This window comes from Rhinopithecus roxellana, chromosome 14 (genome assembly GCF_007565055.1).
Source record: "Rhinopithecus roxellana isolate Shanxi Qingling chromosome 14, ASM756505v1, whole genome shotgun sequence".
Classification (NCBI taxonomy): domain Eukaryota; kingdom Metazoa; phylum Chordata; class Mammalia; order Primates; family Cercopithecidae; genus Rhinopithecus; species Rhinopithecus roxellana.
Genome location: NC_044562.1, coordinates 37,133,218 through 37,154,113, shown reverse-complemented (window position 1 = coordinate 37,154,113; position 20,896 = coordinate 37,133,218). Strand labels below are relative to the sequence as shown.

Below are 20,896 nucleotides of genomic sequence, written 5' to 3'. Positions count from 1 at the left end.
ATTTGTGGAACATTATTTCAGGTTAAACAGTTATTACAGTAAGTGTAAAAAAAGGTTTGCTATGTATGAAGCCAGAAAAAGAAATGCTTTTCAAAAAAGTAGAACTACAATGTGACACCCGCATCATTATAATTTTTTGTAGTGACATTTCTTTTTAAATAACATTTCTATTAGCTGCATGAGAAACTCTGCTCTACTTATTTCTGGTAAAGGAAAAGTTTCATTAAAATAATCTCTACAATGTGATATTATTTTGATCTATAGAAGCTAAAGAAAAATTAATCTGATGCGTAACTGTAGCTAGCAAGTAGTTTGCAGTCTACAAAAGCGGAAAGCTAGTAGGGTCTATCCTAGGCTTTTCTAATAACTATACTTTGGATTTGTCTGAAGCAGTATTACTTTGTTTGCCTCTTGGGTAGACTTTTGATTGTTTTCAAAAGTGAAAAACAGACAGGGAAATTGCTACTAGATTATACCATACACTTGGGGGAACAAAAGAAAAAACTTTTAAGGGGTTTTGCTTTTATTTCTCCCTCCTTACTTATAAGGCAAAGAACACAGTCAGATATTTTCATTATAGAAAACAGCTGCTGAAATATTATAGAAATCATTTACTGAACAGGATTATTCATTATATTTTTACAAAGTACTTTTGGATAAGTCTATATCAGATAGGGAAGCAGTTTTTAAAAGCAATTTAATCACTTTGAACAAGTTTAAAATAATAGAATTTTTATTATTGCTTTAAAAATTTGGCTGTGCAATTAGTTTTGCATAATGACAAAAACCCTACCCAAGAAAGAGAAAATTCAAAGGCCTGTCTCTCAAACAGTAAATTTCTAACGGGTTTAATCATTTTGTTTTCTGTTACAAAAAAAAATGCAGATAATTCCATATTTGCATTTCTAAAAATATATTGATACAAGTTGACTAAAAAATGTTTTACACTATTTGAATATATGTACGTTCTGATGATGAGCTATACATAGACATGCAAAAATTATGAAAGACTTAAGTTATAATTCTAGTGAGACAGGGTTGTATAACAGTAGAGTCTGCAGTGTTACTTTCCAAAGAGCATTAAGATGCATTACATATTTATTAGGCTGCTAAGACTGTCTATTTGCAGAAAGGCTCATTAATTTCTTGGAATAATCAGAGAGGGCCTTTTCAAGTTTGAGAAAAATATTAGATTCATTCAAAACCATCTTACCTGACAGAAAAACCCTTAAAGAGAGCTTTTAGTATTGAAGATGCTGAATTACCTCTCACTTGAGCTAAGCAAAACAGAACAATGAATCCATTATAAGGGACTTGCGAGATTTAGTCATTGAGATGACTCCCAACTACATCCCCCTTTTCCTTTCTCTATTTCTCCTAAATTTTTCTGATTATTTTGGCTACAAATCTTACCAACCTTCTCATTCAATAAACATTTTCTTGAGCATTTATGCAGTAGTCACTAAAGGTTGAGGATGCAAAGTGGAATAAAACCTATCTCTTCATTACTCTTAAAGAGTTCACAATGTGGTCATGGCAACTGAGACATAAATAAATTATAATTCAACATAATAAAATTTTCAAAGAAGTTATAAACAAAGTATCATGAGAATAAGTAAAAGATGACTGGGGGACTCTGGAAAATGGGAAAAGGGACACAGGTTGGATCCTGAAGAGTAAGTTTGCTGTGTGAAATAGGAAAAGGGGAGTCCAAAGTACCCTCTACCTCCATTTTCTTTCTTACCCCTAATTCTATCAAAATCACCATTCTTTTCTTTCTATTGCCACTTCCCCAGTACAGGCCGAGGATCCCTTATCCAAAATGCATGGAAGTAGAAGTGTCTGATTTTTTCAGATTTTGGAATATTTGCCTATATATAATGAGATATCTTGGGGATGGAACCCAAGTCTAAACACGAAATTCATTTATGTTTCATATATCTCTTATACACATAGTCTCAAGGTAATTTTTATATTTTTAATAACTTTGTGCGTGAAACAAAATTTTGACTGTTTTGACTATATCTCACCACCTGAGGTCGGGGTAGAATTTTCCAATTGTGTTGTCAGGTTGGTACTCAAAATGTTCTAGATGGCGTGCCCTCGTTATTATAGCAGTGAGTATCCCCACCTGTCAAAAAGTTTTAGAGTTTGGATTTTTGGATTAAGGGTGCTCGGTCTGTACAAGCCCCTTAGGAGGTGTATAGTCTGTTTCTGATCTATTCTACAGCATAAGGAGATTAATCTCCCCAAATAAATGATTTCTGATACCATTACTACTATAGTGAAAAATCTTATGGCTTCCTACTGACTTTTGAATTCTGTTAAGTCCTGAATCCTCCAATCAAGACTTTCTCAATATGGCCATGAACTAATTTTCCAGACTTTTCCTCCACTACTATTCAAACCCATCGTAGCCATCCTTTCAAAATTATTATTTACTCATTCACTGGTTTTCAAATATACTTCATGCTTTGCTCTGTTGCTTTGTCTGAACAGTGCTGTCCCTTATAACTCCTGGCAATGATGTTACTATTGAGCATCTGGAAATGTGACTAGGACAACTAGGGAACAGAATTTTTTATTTTATATTAACTTAAATTGAAATAACCACATGTGCTAGTGATTCCTGTATTGACAGCATGGCTCTACAATGTTCATTCGTCCTATAAAAATCCTAGCTATCTGTTAAGGTTATTTTGTTTTATTTCATTTCATTTAAAAGGTGGAGTCTCATTATGTTGACTAGGCTGCAGTACAGTGGCTTTTCATAGGCATAATCATAGCATACTACAGCCTCCACCTCCTGGGTTCAAACGATTCTCCTACTTCAACTTCCCAAGTAGCTAGGACTACAGGTACTTGCCACCATGTCCACTTGAAAGCCATTTTAAATATCATATTAATGCCATTCTTTTTATGTACTTGCTATATTCTGATTTATGTTATGTGTATTTGAGTAGTTCTTTTTCCACTCTTCCCTCTGCTCCAGTTACATTTCTCTCCCCCTTCCCAATAGCATGTAGCTTTTTCGCAGTGGTTCATACCTGTAATCCCAGAACTTTGGGAGGCCAAGGTGGGCAGATCACCCAAGGTCAAAAGTTCAAGACCATCCTGGCCAGCATAGCAAAACCCTATCTCTACTAAAAATACAAAAATTAGCTGGGCGTGCTAGCACGCACGTGTAGTCCCAGCTACTTGAGAGGCTGACACAGGAGAGTAGCTTGAACCCAGGAGGTAGAGGTTGTAGTGAGCCAAGATTGCGCCACTGCATTCCAGCCTGTGTGACAAAGCAAGACTCTGTCTCAAAAAAACAAAACCAGGGTCATGTCTTCATTTGTGTGCCTCCTATAATTCTTTGTACATAGCGTTGTACTTAAAGGGTACCTAATAATTCATAGGTTTTACACCTATGAATTATTATTATGTGTCTAATAATTCATAGGTTTTGAAAGACTGATTGATAAACTGGAACCAGTTATCACTTGGAACAAAGAAACTTGGGTTTATTCTGTTTAGTTCAAGTTAGAGTAGATGATCCTAATAATTTAACAGTCTTAGGTGGATCATCAAACTGGCTACGGTTTTAGATAAACTCTGTGTAGAAAAACTCATTGAAAAAGAACTGTAAAATTTTAGCATGTATCCCCAAAACATTCTGAAAACAATCAACCCACTTGTTACCTTACTTCCATGAACAGATGGTACATAAACAACAAGATGAGACAAAGATGGATAGTCTTGAAGTCTTAATGTCAGAGTCTAAAATAAAATAAAAAAAAGAAACTACTTTTATTTCTTAGAGATTAATGCATGTTTAAAGAAAAATAAATTACACTTATTTCTTACTCAATTAGTTATCTTAAAAAGCAGGCTTCCAATTTATGTTCAGTACTACACAAAATGCCCATGTTTACATTTCCAGGTCAATAATCCTGTTGAAAATCAAGTTCCTAATAATTACTATGTTAAATAGGGACTGCCAAAAATATTCCTTGGATCCCTTCACATAAAACAAATGACATTTAACATTAAATTTAATTATTTTCTATTATTATTTCCAAATTTGATGTCTTTCTTTTTATAATTTGGTTGTTACATATAGTATCACAGCATTGTATCTACATTTATTTTGGTAGTATATAACAAAAAACATTCAATAGCTAATGAATGAATAAATGCTAAATATAATGAAAGAGTTACAATTTAATCCCAAATGATTTTGATCTAGCCCAAGTAGTAAAGAGTTGCTGGCTAATGGCGTATCTGCACCTCATCCCCTGGAATTTATTTAGCAAATGACAAAGACAAGTATGTCTAAATAATGCACCTCACCGAATGAGTGAGTATTTTCTTCTCAAAATTAAGACCAGTCCTATAGTCCATATTTTGAGGAATGAATTGGTAGAAGACTGCTCCATTTAATGAAAAGCCAAGGCACCAAATACAGGTTTTTTTGTTTTCTTTTTTGTTTTAATTTAACTTTTATTTTAAGTTCAGGGGTAGATGTGCAAGTTTGTTACATAGGTAAACTTGTGTCATGGGGGTTTGTTGTACAGATTATTTCATCACCCAGGTACTAAGACTAGTTACCCACTAGTTATTTTTCCTGATCCTCTTCCTCCTACTACTCTCCACCTTCCAATAGGCCCCAGTGTGTGCTGTTCCCCCTACATGTCCATGTGTTCTAATCATTCAGCTCCCACTTATAAGTGAGAAGATGCAGTATTTGGTTTTCTGTTCCTGCATTCATTTGCTAAGGATAATGGCCTCCAGCTCCATGCATGTTCCTGCAAAGAACATGATCTTGTTCTTTTTTATGGCTGCATAGTATTCCATGGTGTATATGTAATACATTTTCTTTATCCAGTCTACTATTGATGGGAATTTAGGTTGATTCCATGTCTTTGCTATTGTGAATAGTGCTGCAATGAACACATGCATACATGTGTCTTTATAATAGAATGCTTTATACTCCTTTGGGTATACACCCAGTAATGGGACTACTAGGTCGAATGGTATTTCTATTTTTAGGTCTTCAAGGAATCTCCACACTGTCTTCCACAATGGTTGAACTAATTTACACTCCCACTAACAGTGTGTAAGTGTTCCTTTTTCTCTGCAACCTCGCCAGCATCAGTTATTTTTTGACTTTTTAATAATAGCCATTCTGATTGGTGTGAGATGGTATCTCACTGTGGTTTTGATTTGCATTTCTCTAATGGTCAGTGATGTTGAGCTTTTTTTCCATATAATTGTTGGCTGCATGTATGTCTTCTTTTGAAAAGTGTTGGTTCATGGCCTTTGGCCACTTTTTAATGAATTGTTTTTATCTTGTAAATTTGTTTAAGTTCCTTATAGATGCTGGATATTAGATCTTTGTCAGATGCAGAGTTTGCAAAATTTTTCTCCCATTCTGTAGGTTGCCTGTTCACTCTGTTGATAGTTTCCTTTGCTGTGAAGAAACTTTTTAGTTTAAGTAGATCCCATTTGTCAATTTTTGCTTTTGTTGCAATTGCTTTTGGTATCATCATCATGAAATCTTTGCCCATTCCTATGTCCAGAATGGTATTGCCTAGGTTGCCTTCCAGGTTTTTTATATTTTTGGGTTTTACATTTAAGTTTTTAATCCATCCTGAGCTAATTTTTGTACATGGTGTAAAGAAGAGGTCCAGTTTCAACCTTCTGCGTAAGGCTAGGCAGTTATCCCAGCACCATTTATTGACTAGGGAAACCTTTCCCCATTGCTTGTTTTCGTCAGGTTTGTCAAAGGTCAGATAATTGTAGGTGTGTGACCTTATTTCTAGGTTATCTATCCTGTTCCATTGGTCTATGTGTCTGTTTTTGTACCAGTACCATGCTGTTTGGTGACTGTAGCCCTGTAGTATAATTTGAATTCAAGTAGTGTGATGCCTCCAGCTTTGTTCTTTTTGCTTAGGATTGGCTTGGCTATACTGGGCTCTTTTTGGGTTCCATATGAATTTTTAAATAGTTTTTTCTAGTTCTGTGAAGAATGTCAATAGTAGTTTAATAGGAACAGCACTGAATCTATAAACTGCTTTGGACAGTATGGCCATTTTAATGGTATTGATTCTTCCTATCCATGGGCATGGAATGTTTATCCATTTGTTCATGTCATCTCTGATTTATCTGAGCAGTGTTTTGTAATTCTCCTTGTAGAGATCTTTCATCTCTCTGATTAGTTGTATTCCTAGGTCTTTTATTCTTTTTTTTTTTGGCAATTGTGGATGGGACTGCATTCCTGATTTGGCTCTTGGCTTGACTGTTGCTGGTGTTAATAGGAATGTTAGTGATTTTTGCACATTGATTTTGTATCCTGAGACTTTGCTGAAGTTGCTTATCAGCTTAAGGAGCTTTTGGGCTGAGACGATGGAGTTTTCTAGATATAGGATCATGTCATTTGCAAACAAAGATAATTTGACTTCCTCTCTTCCTATTTGGATGCCCTTTATTTCTTTCTCTTGCCTGATTGCCCTGGCCAGGTCTTCCAGTACTATGTTGAATAGGAGTGCTGAGAGAGGGCATCCTTGTCTTGTGCTGGTTTTCAAGGGGAATGCTTCCAGCTTTTGCCCATTCAGTATGATGTTGGCTGTGGGTTTGTCATTAGATGGTTCTTAGTACTTTGAGGTATGTTCCTTCAATACCTAGTCTACTGGGAGTTTTTAACATGAATGGGTGTTGAATTTTATCAAAAGCCTTTTCTGCATCTATTGAGATAATTATGTGGGTTTTGTCTTTAGTTCTGTTTATGTGATGAATCACCCAAATACAGTTTTAATCGAGTTTTGTTCTGGAAGTATATGTGGGGTGGGAGTAGTTATATGTTCTAACAATATGTTTGCATTAAAACATTTCTAAGACACTTAGCTTTCCCCAATCTTCTTCAGAAGCACCAATGTGGGCAAGGAGGACAGAGATGCTCAAGCTAAAGAACCATTAATGAGTAGCCTTCTAACAACCTGACTAGATTCATGTGGGATGTTTATCAAACATAAACTCCTGGGCTTCACCCCAACTTAGCAAAGTCCCTGTGACAGGCTCTTATGTTCTAATGTAAATTAAAGACCTTAAAAGGGCCACATAAGCCACAACTACAGGCAGCTAAGACCCACCAGACAAATGGTAGCTAATATGAAACATAAATTAATTACGAAGAACTTGGATAATCTGTGCAGCTATCCACTCTAATGTCTTTTAAGTATTTATTCTCAAGAATGGCCAAGTGTTGAATTTATACGTGCTTTGATGGAGGGCTCCATCTATTTCTTAAAAGTTCAGTACATAGAAATGCCTAACAGTGATATAATTCTCATCTGACATTACTTTTATTGAGATAGCAATATGAATAAAATTTACAAAATTTCTTTGCTTTGGTCATCCCTTCAATTTCAAAGCAAAATAATTTTGTGTGCTGTTTATAAATGGCTAATACATATTACACACAATTTTTATTTTCATTAAAATAAAAGATCTGTCCTCTTAAGCTGAGAACACATAAGACTGCACAATGCTATAATACTTGTTTTCTAACTTCTCTCTTTCAGCATTTGCCATGAAAAGTAGGCAGCTGAAATAGCTTGTTCTCCTGCTATTCAGCCAGCTGTTTCTTACATTCAGAACAAACAACATAGGGACCTAGTGTTTGATACAGAGACTGATTAATATTTGGATATTTAAAATAATAATATAAAAATTTTATGATTTAAGAAATACCTTTTAAAACACAGGAGCAAAGTACATTTTATTGGGTTTTTAATAATTTATTTCTTCTTAATCTTTACATTATAGGCTGGATAGAACATCCAAATTAATCTATACAATTCATCCATGTAATAAAAAGTCACCTATACCCCTCAAGCTATTGAATAAAAAAATAAGTTGAGGAAATATTTAATAACAACTTATAAATGATTGTTCAGTAAGTATATCCTAACACTTTTGTTTGTTTTGATCCTGGTTAGGACAGTATCAGCGAGAGACCTTAAAAATGTTCAAGTCAATTTACTCTCCTACCATATTTGTTTGATAAACACAAGGTCACATGAGTGAATGTGTGCAAATAAGACTGACCAAGGTGACAAAAAAAATTGCAACCATTCCAAAGTGAAGTGTGACTTGCAATTATTTCTTCTGTCACCATTCCTCTCTGTTAGCATAAGTTTCTCATTCTCTGTATAGTATAGAGTTGACTATACATACAAATAATTATAAACATTCAGGAGCAAAAATAACTAACTTAATTGGAGCTAATTGTGAAATAACTGGAAACTACCAGATGATTTCACTTACAAGTCAATGAATGAGTCTAGGATTCATTATGAAACTGTATTTTTAAAGCACAGATTTACTTGAAGACTGAAAACTATCAATCCTGATAAAACATTATCAGTTACAATAAATACAATTTGGAAATCAGAACAGACATTTTCATCACATTTTAGAATTATTTTGCTTTTCAACAATAGATTTTGAGACGATGCAAATAAGCCCTTTATAAAAGTACTTGCTGACCTACCAAAGTTGCTTAATCAAATCACAAACAACTATGAAATAAATTCCTGCTGTGACTTATCACCCTGGAGAGCACTAGATAAACTAGTTATTTGAGTGCTTGACCATGTATCGTATCTCTTTGAGATGTCCACTTCCCAACTGCAGGCCCTTCCTCCCAAAATGAATTCTAAGTATACTAACTCAGTTCATATTTTAAGGCAGGCCATTAAACATATCCTCAAATTGAATGTTAGAAATCCCTCCAGTTCTTTTGGTCTGAAGCTATAACATACAGAGATTCAGGGGACTGTTAACTTATAGTTTTTATCTCTGAAAGTAAAAAAATATATAAATAATACTAATGGTATGTTATTTCCTATCAAATGTATTTCTAGAGAAAATATTTTTTAAATGTAGGTTAGCAAATCTCAAGTTTATTTAATACCATGATAAGCTAATGAAAGAGAATATTCTAAAATGTATATAGACTCAAGTGTTTTTTTCAACTGAACATTAAAATTCGGAAGCCATAATTTACCTTAATTGTTGGCAGCAGTTCAGCTTTCCATGATAAATCAACCCCTTGCTGGCTTTGAAATAAATATGAAAATATAATTAAAGGACAAATATATGGAAATATTATAAATTATAAATAAGATTCAGAGGAAAAAGAAACCATCTCTACACCTAGTAGAGATGTCTAGTGAGTCTAATCCAATATACTCTGTCCGCATAGTTCCCTTAGCAACAAAAATGTTTTTCCTAGCTAATTTCAATGTTTGCAAAAATTACTAGTATATTCATTTCCTTTACTTTTCATTTTAAAAACAATACTATAATTTCATATAGCATCAAAATTAAAATAACAATGTATGAAACTATTCTAAAAGTGTGATTTACAAGTATTGTTTACGTTGAGATAAATGAACAGTGGAAGGCCATGCATTCAAAAGACTTACCACATAGAAGTGCTGTTTATGCAAGCAAAAATCCAACTATTTGTATCCTGTTGGTTAACAGCACAAAACAAAACACACTAAGTATTGTAGAAAATAATTGTACAAAACAAGCATTCATTTTCAACACTTTATTGTTATATGATAGGGTGACTAGGAGCAAATGAAATATAAATAACAGTTTATTGTTCAGAAACATATCCAAGATGTTCTCAAAGTCAAATAAATCAAGGATAGGTAAAGAAAAGAAGTCGAATGTCAACACTGATAGGTAAGCAGTTATCCTGGAGCCAAGAGTATGAGAAAGACTGTACTGACAGGTGTCTCTCTCTCTCTCTCTCTTTTTTTTTTTTTTGTTTTGAGATGGAGTCTTGCTCTGTTGCCCAGGCTGGAGTACAATGGCGTGAGCTTGGCTCACTGCAACCTCCTCCTCCTGGGTTCAAGCAATCTTCCTTCCTCACACCTCAAGTAGCAGAAACTACAGGTGTGTGCCACCCCGCCCAGCTAAGTTTTTTGTATTTTTTGCAGAGATGGGGTCTGACCATGTTGCCCAGGCTGGTCTCAAACTACTGAGCTCAAATGATCCACCCACCTCAGCCTCCCAAAGTGCTAGGATTACAGGTGTGAGCCACCACACCTGGCTTCCATTCCTAGTATCATAATAAATGCACCCTACAGCATTTTTAAACAATATCACATTTTTTAATAGTGCCTAACACAGGAGGTACTCATTAAAAAGAAACAAAAAAATCAAAATCATTATTCTGATACAGTAAATCTAGATAACATTGTAAGTTACTCTATTATCTTAGAGAATATTTGCTATAAAAAGTACCTCAAATTTTAGTATGGAAGCCAATGGAAAACAGAATTCACTTTATAAAGTTCCTATAGAATAGCTTTGCTTCATTATATCTATTCTTTAAAGTACTAATAGAAACTTATAATTAAAGGGGTTTTGAATTCCATTCCTTCATCATGAACAGAGTAAAATGAAGGCAGAAAGACAGGGTGGGAGACCTAAACTAGAACCAAAATTACAATTTAATAGCATAGTATCTGTGATTAAAAAAAATTTGATTAATACTTTTCAATCAAAACACTGTTCCAGAAAAATTATTTTTCAACTACTTAGATTTAATAATATTTCATAGCTAGGTCTACCAGTAGAATTTGAAAAATGAACAACAGTTAGCCTCTTAAATTTACATAAAATGTCCCAATTATCTTACCAGCATAGTGCTCTGACAATAGACGTGAGTGTAGATTTTTCTATGATTTTCAAGAGGAAATGTAAAATATATCTTCTCAGATTCCTACCAAAAAAAGGAAAACAATATAGCTACAATGAGCAGATTAATTTCATCATTCAAAAATCCAGATATAGCAAATGAGTTAATTATTCTAATTTTATCATTCTTGGTGTTGAGAACCAATTCTCTAGGAGTAGGAGGAGGAAGATACGGAAGGGCAAGAGATAGATTAGGTATAAACTCTGTAGTCCTCAGTTTGTCCTGGAAGTATCAGTGTGAATGTAATTTTTTTGGTTGTTTTATTGGGTTTTTCTTTTGGTCTTTTAGTTAAGATTTTATGCAGTTCTTAGCTCTGGCCACTGAAAAGGTGTAGAAATGCCAACCCAATAGCCACAAGCATTTCTAGTACCAGATTATGGTTTTGAGATACCACTTCCCAAAGAAAAGGAATAATTCCTTAAAGAAATAGCTGATTCAAGGTTTGGAGCAGGAAATGTACAAAATAAGCTAAAATATCTTGTCATACTCAACAGTGAGGAAACTATTAAAGACAACTAAAAAGTATATCAAAAAGACTCAGAAACTAAACTTGAAATGGTTTCCACTGGTCAAATACGGAATGATTTTAGCATCAACAGATTGAAAGACAAATATATTTAAATGCATGAGTACATAATAATACTGGAGGAAAAAAACCCTCTAATGGTCACTAATAAAAGGAAGCTTGTGAACCAACTCACCATTCTGATAATGAGTAAACATAAGGTAAGATCCAAAGATCCACACAATTATCACTCTTTTCCCATATGATTTATTCTACTTTTGATAAATTTAGTAGATGAGCAGAAGTTTTTCTCTAAGTGTACAGAATTAACTAGAATACTATTCTAGTTAATAAATAATAAAATTAAACTTATTACAATTTTTGCATCCTCCTAAATCAATTAATAACTCCAGGCATTCCTCATCAACAGTGGCTAACATCACAAAGAGAGAGAGAGTCTAGCAAAAACAAAAACAAAACAAAAATCTGAATATGAACAAGCAGCTAGATCCAACTACTAAATCACAGGACTACAACAGGCAAAGGAACATGCTGAATGACTACAGGAATGCAATCAGTGAAATCAAGACTGTGAAACTCCAGAGGACAAATGACTTGGTGTTTTTTTCAACAAATAAGTTTCAAGAAAAAAAAGGGAGGGTGGTGGTAAGAGAAAGTCTTCCAGATTAAAAAGGAATAAGACATTAATCAATAACAATGTATAGGCCTTGTTTGGATCCTGATATAAACAAACTCAACATCAAAGAAAACAGCAAAAAAGATAAATTTATAAAACTGATTACTGGCTAATCATTTAGGAATTATTATTAAATTGTGGGAAAATGGCATGCAGTTATCTTTTTTAAAGAGTTTTTAACTTTTAAAGATAAATACTAAATTATTTCTGGAAAAACATGAAAAAAATTCATTGGTGGCATACTTACATTGTAAGCTACATAGGTCCATTTGGACACTTTTACTGGAACCCACATAGATGTCCCTTAAGGTAAAGGAAATTAATTTATTTGCCTTGTTTTGTTTTTATACTACATAGTTTCTTTCTTCTTTGAATCCTGGTGAAATACTTCTCAATCACAATAAAGAAGTGGTTTTCTGAACACTGGCTATATTAAAACAGAAAATCTAGTAATATATTTTCTATATGCTCCTCACCAACTAGCATTCACATCAAGTAAAGTAAAAATCTGCTTGGTGTCCTTTAACTCTAAGGCATTATCAACATAAGGAAATAAATATTTCATTTCCCAAACAAGACATATAATTAAACAGGTATAATTTGCTTTATATTTAAATAGACAAAGCAAGTTATTTTGCTTTATATTTAAAAGCAAAATTTATCAGCAAAAGATATGTTGGTAATCCAAAAGAAGAACGAAGAATAACTGATAATTGAGGAACTGAAAGGAGTCAAGAATAATATGGCACTTCGTTTATGTAACTGTTAGGAGAACAGTCATTTAACTGAAATTTTTCTATTTGTCATGTTATTTTCAAGACAAAATTTTTACCAGCAACCTCTTACACGTTGCTTCTTTTTCCCTTCCTAACCAAGAACTGCACCAGCATCATTATAGGGAAATTAATAATATATGTGTGTATATATACATATAAAATAGGATCCTAAAACTTGAAGTATCACAGTTTCAAAGATTTTGCCTGCTATAAACAAATTTACCTAAAATTAATAATGAAATACTTCATTTAAAATTAAAATATGTTATTGTCACCAACCTGTTAAGTCAGAAATTATAGCTGGATTTTCCTCAAAATGTTTTGATGGGTGTCTTATAAAGTGGTGAGTCAAAACTGACAGTTTCTTCTTGGAATTTTGAGTTATCTAGAAAGAACATTGATACATTCTGTATTACTTTGTATCTATCGTAATAGCTCGATGAAACATTGCTTCAGTAATAATGACAACAGCCAACATTTATTACTCTGAGGCACTGTTCTGAGCACGGTACATGAACTTACTCAATTATCACAAAAACTCTAAGAGATAATGATTTTATCTGCATTTTAAATGTGAAGAAACTAAAGCACAGAGAAATTAAGAAACTTGCCCAAGGTCACACAGCTATTAAGTCTGGGCTGGGATTCACACCCAGGCATTCTGGCTCTAGAGTCCATGCTTTCATTTTTATGCAATAGTGCCTCTCAAGTAACATTTAAGAATATAACATTATAAAAATGTATAGAACCAGAAGACAATTTTAGAGATTCTCTAGTTTGTGATTCCAACATACCAGTTTCCAAATTCAGACTACTGAATACCATAACACTACTGAATACCATAACAAAGAATCCACTGGTCACTAGAGAAAATAAATATTGTCAACTTTCCTACCATAGAAATTAAAATTACTCTTTTATTCTATTCTTCTACTTGTTTTTTAAATATCCTGGCACAACAAAAAGTTGGCAACTGTAAAAAAGTTGTCATCCCTTTAAAAAAAAGTGTACTAGGATATAAAATCCATTTGGTATTGACCATTATTCAACTTTCTAGTTTAATAATTGAGGCCCTGACAGGTAAGTGACTTTCTCAACAACAGAGTGAGAATGGCAAAGAAGTAACAGTGAGGATCCAGGTCTACTAAACCTTTCCAGTCCCTTTGGAAGTTACCCAGCATTTGCTTGAACATTTTAATTCACTACTTTGTAAGACCATGCATTCCAATTTTAACAACTCTTACCAGGAGAATGCTTTATTTACAGCAAATACCTCATTCCTTATTACACTGCTATCTTAGATTGGGAGACAATCCTTCAAAACTTAGAAGCTTGCTATGTTCTCCATTCAAATAAAACATTTCTTCTGCAGATAAAACAACTTCAAACATATCAACCGTTTTTCACAGAACTCTTTTAGTCCCTTCACCATCCTGATTGCCTCCCCTGGATAAACTCAAGTTTGTTGATGTCCCCCTCAAAATATGATGCATGAAATAGAATACAGTTCTCTAGATATGGTATAAGTAGAGTGGAGGACAGTGGAGAACTTTTATATTAATTGATGCAAACTCTCTACCTCAAATAACTCAGTCTTATACTAAACTTGTTTGATTTTCTTAAGTGGCCACATCTGTTTGTAATCAATTAAATGTTACAGCCTGTCTATCAAAACTTTAGGCTGGGCGCAGTGGCTCACGTCTGTAATTCCAGCACTTTGGGAGGCCAAGGCAGGTGGATCACAAGGTCAGGAGATCGAGACCATCCTGGCTAACATGTAGAAACCTCATCTCTACTAAAAGTACAAAAAATTAGCCGGGCATGGTGGTGGCTACCTGTAGTCTCAGCTATCAGGAGGCTGAGGCAGGAGAATGGCGTGAACCCAGGAGGTGGAGCTTGCATTGAGCCAAGATTGCGCCACTGCACTGCAGCCTGGGCGACATAGCAAGACTCCATCTCAAAAAACAAAAACAAAAACAAAACAACTTTAATTAAGACTGGATTCCACCATCCTTACTCACTCTCAAGGTAATCCATCTACTCACAAGTTTTTAGCTATGACTTTTATGCTAATAACCAGTAGAAATTACTCTGATTCCTGCCTTATCACCATGCTTAGGACTAATTATTCTTTGCATTTTAATTTCCCTGAATATATATGTTCTGCTTTTCTCCTGGACTATATGCTTCCTGAGGGTTAGATATCATACTTTAAGTTTTTATTTTCTACTATTTAGTCCAATTACACATAGTGAGTTTTTAAAACAAAAGTGTTTCATAAACAGTATTTTTGATTCTTAGCAATATAGTTATCAAAAATTTCTCATTTTCCCCTTAAAATGCATAACATATTTATACATTCAGAATTATAATTTATTACATACTAGTACTATAGTTCTTTTCTCATCTTATGAGTTAATGGAAAAACATGATTTTATTTATTTAGTTTTATGTCCAGTTTTTTTAGGAATATACCTGTCTGAGGTATCCTGTTCTTCACTAGACGGAACAAGGTTTTTCCTAAGTTTACCAAATGTCAGTTCAAGTACAAACTGGTCTAGCAACTTTAATTGATTCTATTATTGTATCTAGTTGCACTCCCTCAAGTAGGCTTAGAACTTTTACCACAGTTATGTCTCACAGCTAAAACAATGTCGACAAACCAAAAAATGTTTGTGTTCCATGACAAATGTTTGTGTTCCATGACCAAGTCACAGTGTCAACAAGTCACAGGGGAAGCTTGTTTAAATCAATAAATATACTAATTTAATACCGAATCTTGTAGCTTAAAATGTGGTAAAACACAAAATGATCTGGACGTTCAGGAGACAGCTAAGTATCTATGATTCTCTCTATGAGTGGTTATACAGCTTTCTGAAGAGTTAAGGAAAAAAATCCCTATCCTTCTAAGAGAGTACACTACAGGGTAAAGGAGCTTTCCTCATTGTTAAGAATTAAGTACTGCCTGGAGACTATTGAGAAAGAGGTCACCCATACTAGTCTCCCAAATAATTGGAGCCTTCAGGTGAAGCACTGCAAAAATATCTGGGCTGCAATGCTTTGCCATGAAAAAGACTACATAAAAAATAAGGAATTTTTTCTCCAAAAGAAGAAGCCAGAGCCATAGTTCTCAAAATATTTCCATGGAACAAGATGACCTGAGTTAAAAGGCTGTTTAAGATGAATAATGGCAATCTGTTCCCAACTTACAGAAAAAAGAAAATTAAGTTAATGGAAAGAATTCTCTGAATTTTGCTGAAATCCTGCTACCATTTATCTGCTAGCAGACAAGAAAGAGATAAAAGAGTAACATGATAACCTGTAAAGGATACTATGATTTCCATATGTTCTGCTAATTAAACAATTTGGAAAATTATTAGTTTGAAGAGTTTACACTGTGAAATTACACTTCATTACAGAGAAGGTAAAACTTATAGCAGTACATAATTTAAGTTCTGGTGAGCTTAGGTTATTCAATAAATTACACATTTCAATCTTATCAGAAAGCTAAAGTGGTTTTTTTAAAAAGCATGGTTCAAACTGTTTAACATACTCAGGAGGCTGAGGTGGGAGAATCACTTGAGCCCAATAATTTAAGTCCAGCCTGGGCAACATAGTAAGAACTTGTCTCTCAAAAAGAAAAAAAGTCTAATAAGATAGATCATGATGTTTATAACATATTGCAAAAAAATTTATAAAATAGTTTGTAAGAACTATTTCCCCTACATTTAAAAAATAAAAGAAGGCCGGGTGTAGTAGTTCACGCCTGTAATCCCAGCACTTTGGGAGGCCAAGACAGGTGGAACACCTGAGGTCAGGAGTTTGAAAACAGCCTGGCCAACATGGTGAAATCCCATCTCTATTAAAAACACTGGTGGTACACATACGCAGTCCCAGCTCCTCTGGAGGCTGAGGTGGGAGGATCACTTGAACCTGGGAGGCAGAGGCTGCAGTGAGCCGAGATCACGCCACTGCACTCCAGCCTGTGTGACACAGTGAGACTCCATCTTAAAAAAAAAAAAAAGATATATGTCAAACTTTACACAGTGGAAAGAACTGGGGCAAGATTTAAGGTTCTCTCACTTTTCATCTTCATTGCATTTTACAAATTAGTTGCAGCAGTCAAAGTAGTATGAGAAAAAGAAAGATATTTCCATTTTGGAACTAATTAAAATTGATATAAGGTATGTTTCTGTTTTCATCAAAGTAAAAAAATTACATTAAATCTATCAGGCCGGGCGCGGTGGCTCAAGCCTGTAATCCCAGCACTTTGGGAGGCCGAGATGGGCGGATCACGAGGTCAGGAGATCGAGACCATCCTGGCTAACATGGTGAAACCCCCTGTCTACTAAAAAATACAAAAAGCTAGCCGGGCGAGGTGGCAGGCGTCTGTAGTCCCAGCTACTCCGGAGGCTGAGGCAGGAGAATGGCGTGAACCCGGGAGGCAGAGCTTGCAGTGAGCCGAGATCCGGCCACTGCACTCCAGCCTGGGCAGCAGAGCCAGACTCTGTCTCAAAAAAAAAAAAAAAAAAAAAAATCTATCATGGCTGTAAATTATATAGCAAAGTAAAAGCTTTCACTTAAATAATTTTTAGTTTAAAAATACATACTTGTTTAGTATCAGCATCAATAAGATCAAAGAATGCTCGAACTGTAGTCAACTGCAATTGTTTACACCTAAGGAACAAAGTAAGTGTTACAAATAAAACTTTCTTAAAACATACACTTTTGATCAAAATATACACAATTCTACTGTTTAGTGGAACATCTGAGTTTCCTTTAGTGCTCTAAACTCAAAAATTACGTAACAAATCATTCTTATTAAGCACATATCTTAAATATGAAACCTATAAAAATAAAGCAAATTAAATCTTCCTGGATGTTTGACAGAATTTTCAGGGTCCTTCTGTTTTCCCTAAATCCCCTCACCTAGCTAGCCATAGATGTACTATCTACCCCATCTTTATATGCCTGAAGTATGTCATTCTAGCGATACTACTGCTTGCACAGCCAGAAAAAAGTCAAAAGAGAATCTCTAAGCTGAAACACAATGAGATAAATATATCAGGGTCTGCCTATTTCTTGACCCATATGGATAAATTTAATTCCTACTTGGTTTTCCATGTGCTGCTCCCTAGAATAGTCACTGCTCCATTAACCAAATCTGAATATGGTGATTGGCCAGAAGCTCACAAAGTCCTACTAAAAGCACAGTTGATTTCACCCAACTAGGAAAAACTCAAAAACTTTGGTATTTGATGTTAGCTTCATTTGAGACTAATGCTATTGGGTTTTTGGGAGATTGTTTTACATGTTGTCACGAGGACCTTGGTCAAACTGAAACAAGAACCAAGATTAGAGTTCCAAGCTTCTCAATTAATATTTCTTCCATAGTCTTATTTATGGATGAAGTTCTAAGAAAGTTAACAAACCAGGCCAGGCGCGGTGGTTCATCCCTGCAATCCCAGCACTTTGGGAGGCCAAGGTGGGTGGATCACCTGAGGTCAGGAGTTTGAGACCAGCCTGGCCAACATGGTGAAACCTCATCCCTACTAAAAATACAAAAAAATTAGCCGGGCATGACGGTGCACACCTGTAATCCCAGCTACTTGGGAGGCTGAGGCATGAGAATCACTTGAACCCAGGAGGCGAGAGGCTGCAGTGAGCTGAGATTGCACCACTGTCCTCCAGCTTGGGCAGCAGAGTGAGACTCTGTCTCAAAAAAAAAAAAAGTTAACAAGCCAATTAAATTATTGCATTGAGGAGAAAGAGGACCATGACACATTGTCAAAATAAGTTATACAAGTATTAACTTACCACACAATGGAGAGGTGGTCTGTTGAGACCCAGGTCTTAGGCACTGCTGAACTCTAAAAGAAAAGAAAAAAATAATCAAACTTATGAAAAACACATTTGTTATTCTCTAAAAGGTTTGAAATTCTTACAAGCTAATATTTAGAAACACATAATATAGTCTCACTATACTGTGATGCCTAGATATTTTTAAATGATATTCTTATAAAAGGTGATCCAAATACATTAGAATTTTCCTCTATAAAACATAACTCTTTCTAAATATCACTCCTGGTTTGTCAAGTTTAAATTACCTTTTAAAAATTATTAAAGCAACCACAGACTCTTTCCTAAAGTTTAATATCTGACTTCTTTTTTTTTTTTTTTTTGAGATGGAGTTTCGCTCTTGTTGCCCAGGCTGGAGTGCAATGGTGTGATCTCAGCTCAGAGCAACCTCCGCCTCCCGCGTTCAAGCGATTCTTCTGCCTCAGCCTCCGGAGTAGATGGGATTACAGGCATGCACCATCACACCCAGCTAATTTTGTATTTTTGGTAGAGACAGGGTTTCTCCATGTTGGTCAGGCTGGTCTTGAACTCCAGACCTCAGGTGATCCGCCTGCCTTGGCCTCCCAAAGTGCTGGGATTACAGGCGTGAGCCACCGCGCCCGGCAATGTCTGACTTTTTATTACTCTAATGAGAGACAAGTTTAAGATTCTTTAATAAATCACAGTTGATGCATAAGTTACAAAAGACATTTTAGTAATTTTAATTTTGACTAAACTACCACTTGATAGATTCTAAGATGTTATTCCTTCATCGGTGGTGTACCTAAGAAATACCTAGACCTAAGGAGATTTTTCAAACCAAATATGCCTGATCACAATTCCAAAACTACCAAATCTGACTTTCCCAAGTGGGGTCCAGGCTTATATATTTTGAAAAAAGAAAATCCCTAGCTGAGTAGGATGTATACAACTAATAAAAGATAGATACAAGGACAAAAGTCTTCTAAAAAATTAAGTATTTGCAGAAGGCTTCCTAACAATGGCACAGCACTCCTTTTCACACCAGATAATGATCTCTCTGTGAATAGCATCTTACACACAATAGGGGCTCATTAAGTAAATCTGATTTTATTTTTCATAGCATCTCTTTATGTACCATCAAAGAGACAAGGAGCTGCCATCACCAGAACTGTCAAAACAAAATGAAAAGAGTAGACTAACAGCATAGATGCCAGAAAATTTACAGAGGCCTAAAATGTCTCTTTAATAAATGAACTGAAAAAATAGATATGTATAACTCCTAAGGAATCACTATCGCCCTTGAACTCTATAAAGTATCTTTATCTATAATGTATCTTTGGGTTCCAAGTTCTGAAGTGGGAGGAATCTACAGCTTACTTGATGAACTTGTAAGTACTTGACATATTTAGAAATTACGGCTGATAGTTTACTAAAAAAAATTAGACAACCAGAGTTCACTGTCGTTCTTAAATTACATTAATGGTCAGTAGAGTAAGAACTCTTAGTAGACAGCATTTACCATTACCAAGAATATAAAGCTGGTTTACTTTCATTCAGTTTAATTAATGCATGTGTGCTAGAGTTGAAAAAGGAAAGGCAACACAAATTAAAAAATCAGTTGCTCATGATTGTTGTGTTGAAAACTGCTAAATGTCTACCAAAATCCATTCTTTTTTTCTTGCACACTTGGCTGGACTACAGCTCTCAGCCTGTCTTGCTTTAATATGTGACCGAGGCCGGGCGTGGTGGCTCACGCCTGTAATCCCAACACTTTGGGAGGCCAAGGCAGGCAGATCATTTGAGGTCAGGAGTTTAAGACCAGCCTGACTAACATGGTGAAACCCCATCTCTACTAAAAAATTTTCAAAAAATTAGCTGGGCATGGTGGCGTGTGCCTCTAATCCCAGCTACTCAGGAGGCTGAGGCAGAAGAATCGCTTGAACCCTGGAGGTGGAGGTTGCAGTGAGCAGAGATTGTGCCATTGCCTCCAGCCTGGGCAACGAGAGTGAAATTGCATCTCAAAAAAAAAAAAAAAAAAGGACTGAGTTTTTTCTAATCGTATGTGAGCAGGAGTGATGTGTGCCATTTGTAGGTCTGACATTTGCCTCGTGTTCTTTCTTCCTTCTTGTGGTTGAAGATGACTGCAGCAACCCTGAAAGTAAAGCATTGAACATGGAATGCCTACTCTCAGCCTGAGTTCCTGAATGGAACCTCTTGGAAAACCACACCAACCTAAATATCCACCCAGGGCAGTTCCGTCAGTTCCGTGAGTAAAACATCAACTTCTATTGTGCTTAAGTGTCATTACCTGTGTGGGACTATATTACAGCAGTTTA

At 35.1% G+C, this 20,896-nt stretch overlaps 1 protein-coding gene across 7 annotated transcripts in view; it reads right to left on the bottom strand.

The window, feature by feature from the left end:
• Nucleotides 1-20,896, bottom strand: part of PGAP1 (post-GPI attachment to proteins inositol deacylase 1) — an 83,636-nt gene that overhangs the window by 41,921 nt on the left and 20,819 nt on the right. For 6 of the 7 annotated variants that reach the window (XR_004053234.1, XR_004053232.1, XR_004053233.1 and 3 more), the window contains exons 6-13: nt 18,558-18,610; nt 17,351-17,417; nt 13,020-13,125; nt 12,212-12,267; nt 10,703-10,786; nt 9,474-9,520; nt 9,053-9,104; nt 3,685-3,762 (exon numbers count right to left, since the gene is read on the bottom strand). Coding sequence is in view for 4 of the 7 variants with exons in the window: in XM_010381615.2 (XP_010379917.1) it covers nt 3,685-3,762; nt 9,053-9,104; nt 9,474-9,520; nt 10,703-10,786; nt 12,212-12,267; nt 13,020-13,125; nt 17,351-17,417; nt 18,558-18,610 (543 nt within the window). In the remaining 3 variants the exon portion in view is untranslated. Of the gene's footprint in view, nt 1-3,684; nt 3,763-9,052; nt 9,105-9,473; nt 9,521-10,702; nt 10,787-12,211; nt 12,268-13,019; nt 13,126-17,350; nt 17,418-18,557; nt 18,611-20,896 lie in introns of those variants that run through there. The other variant, XM_030916781.1, reaches the window with a different exon arrangement.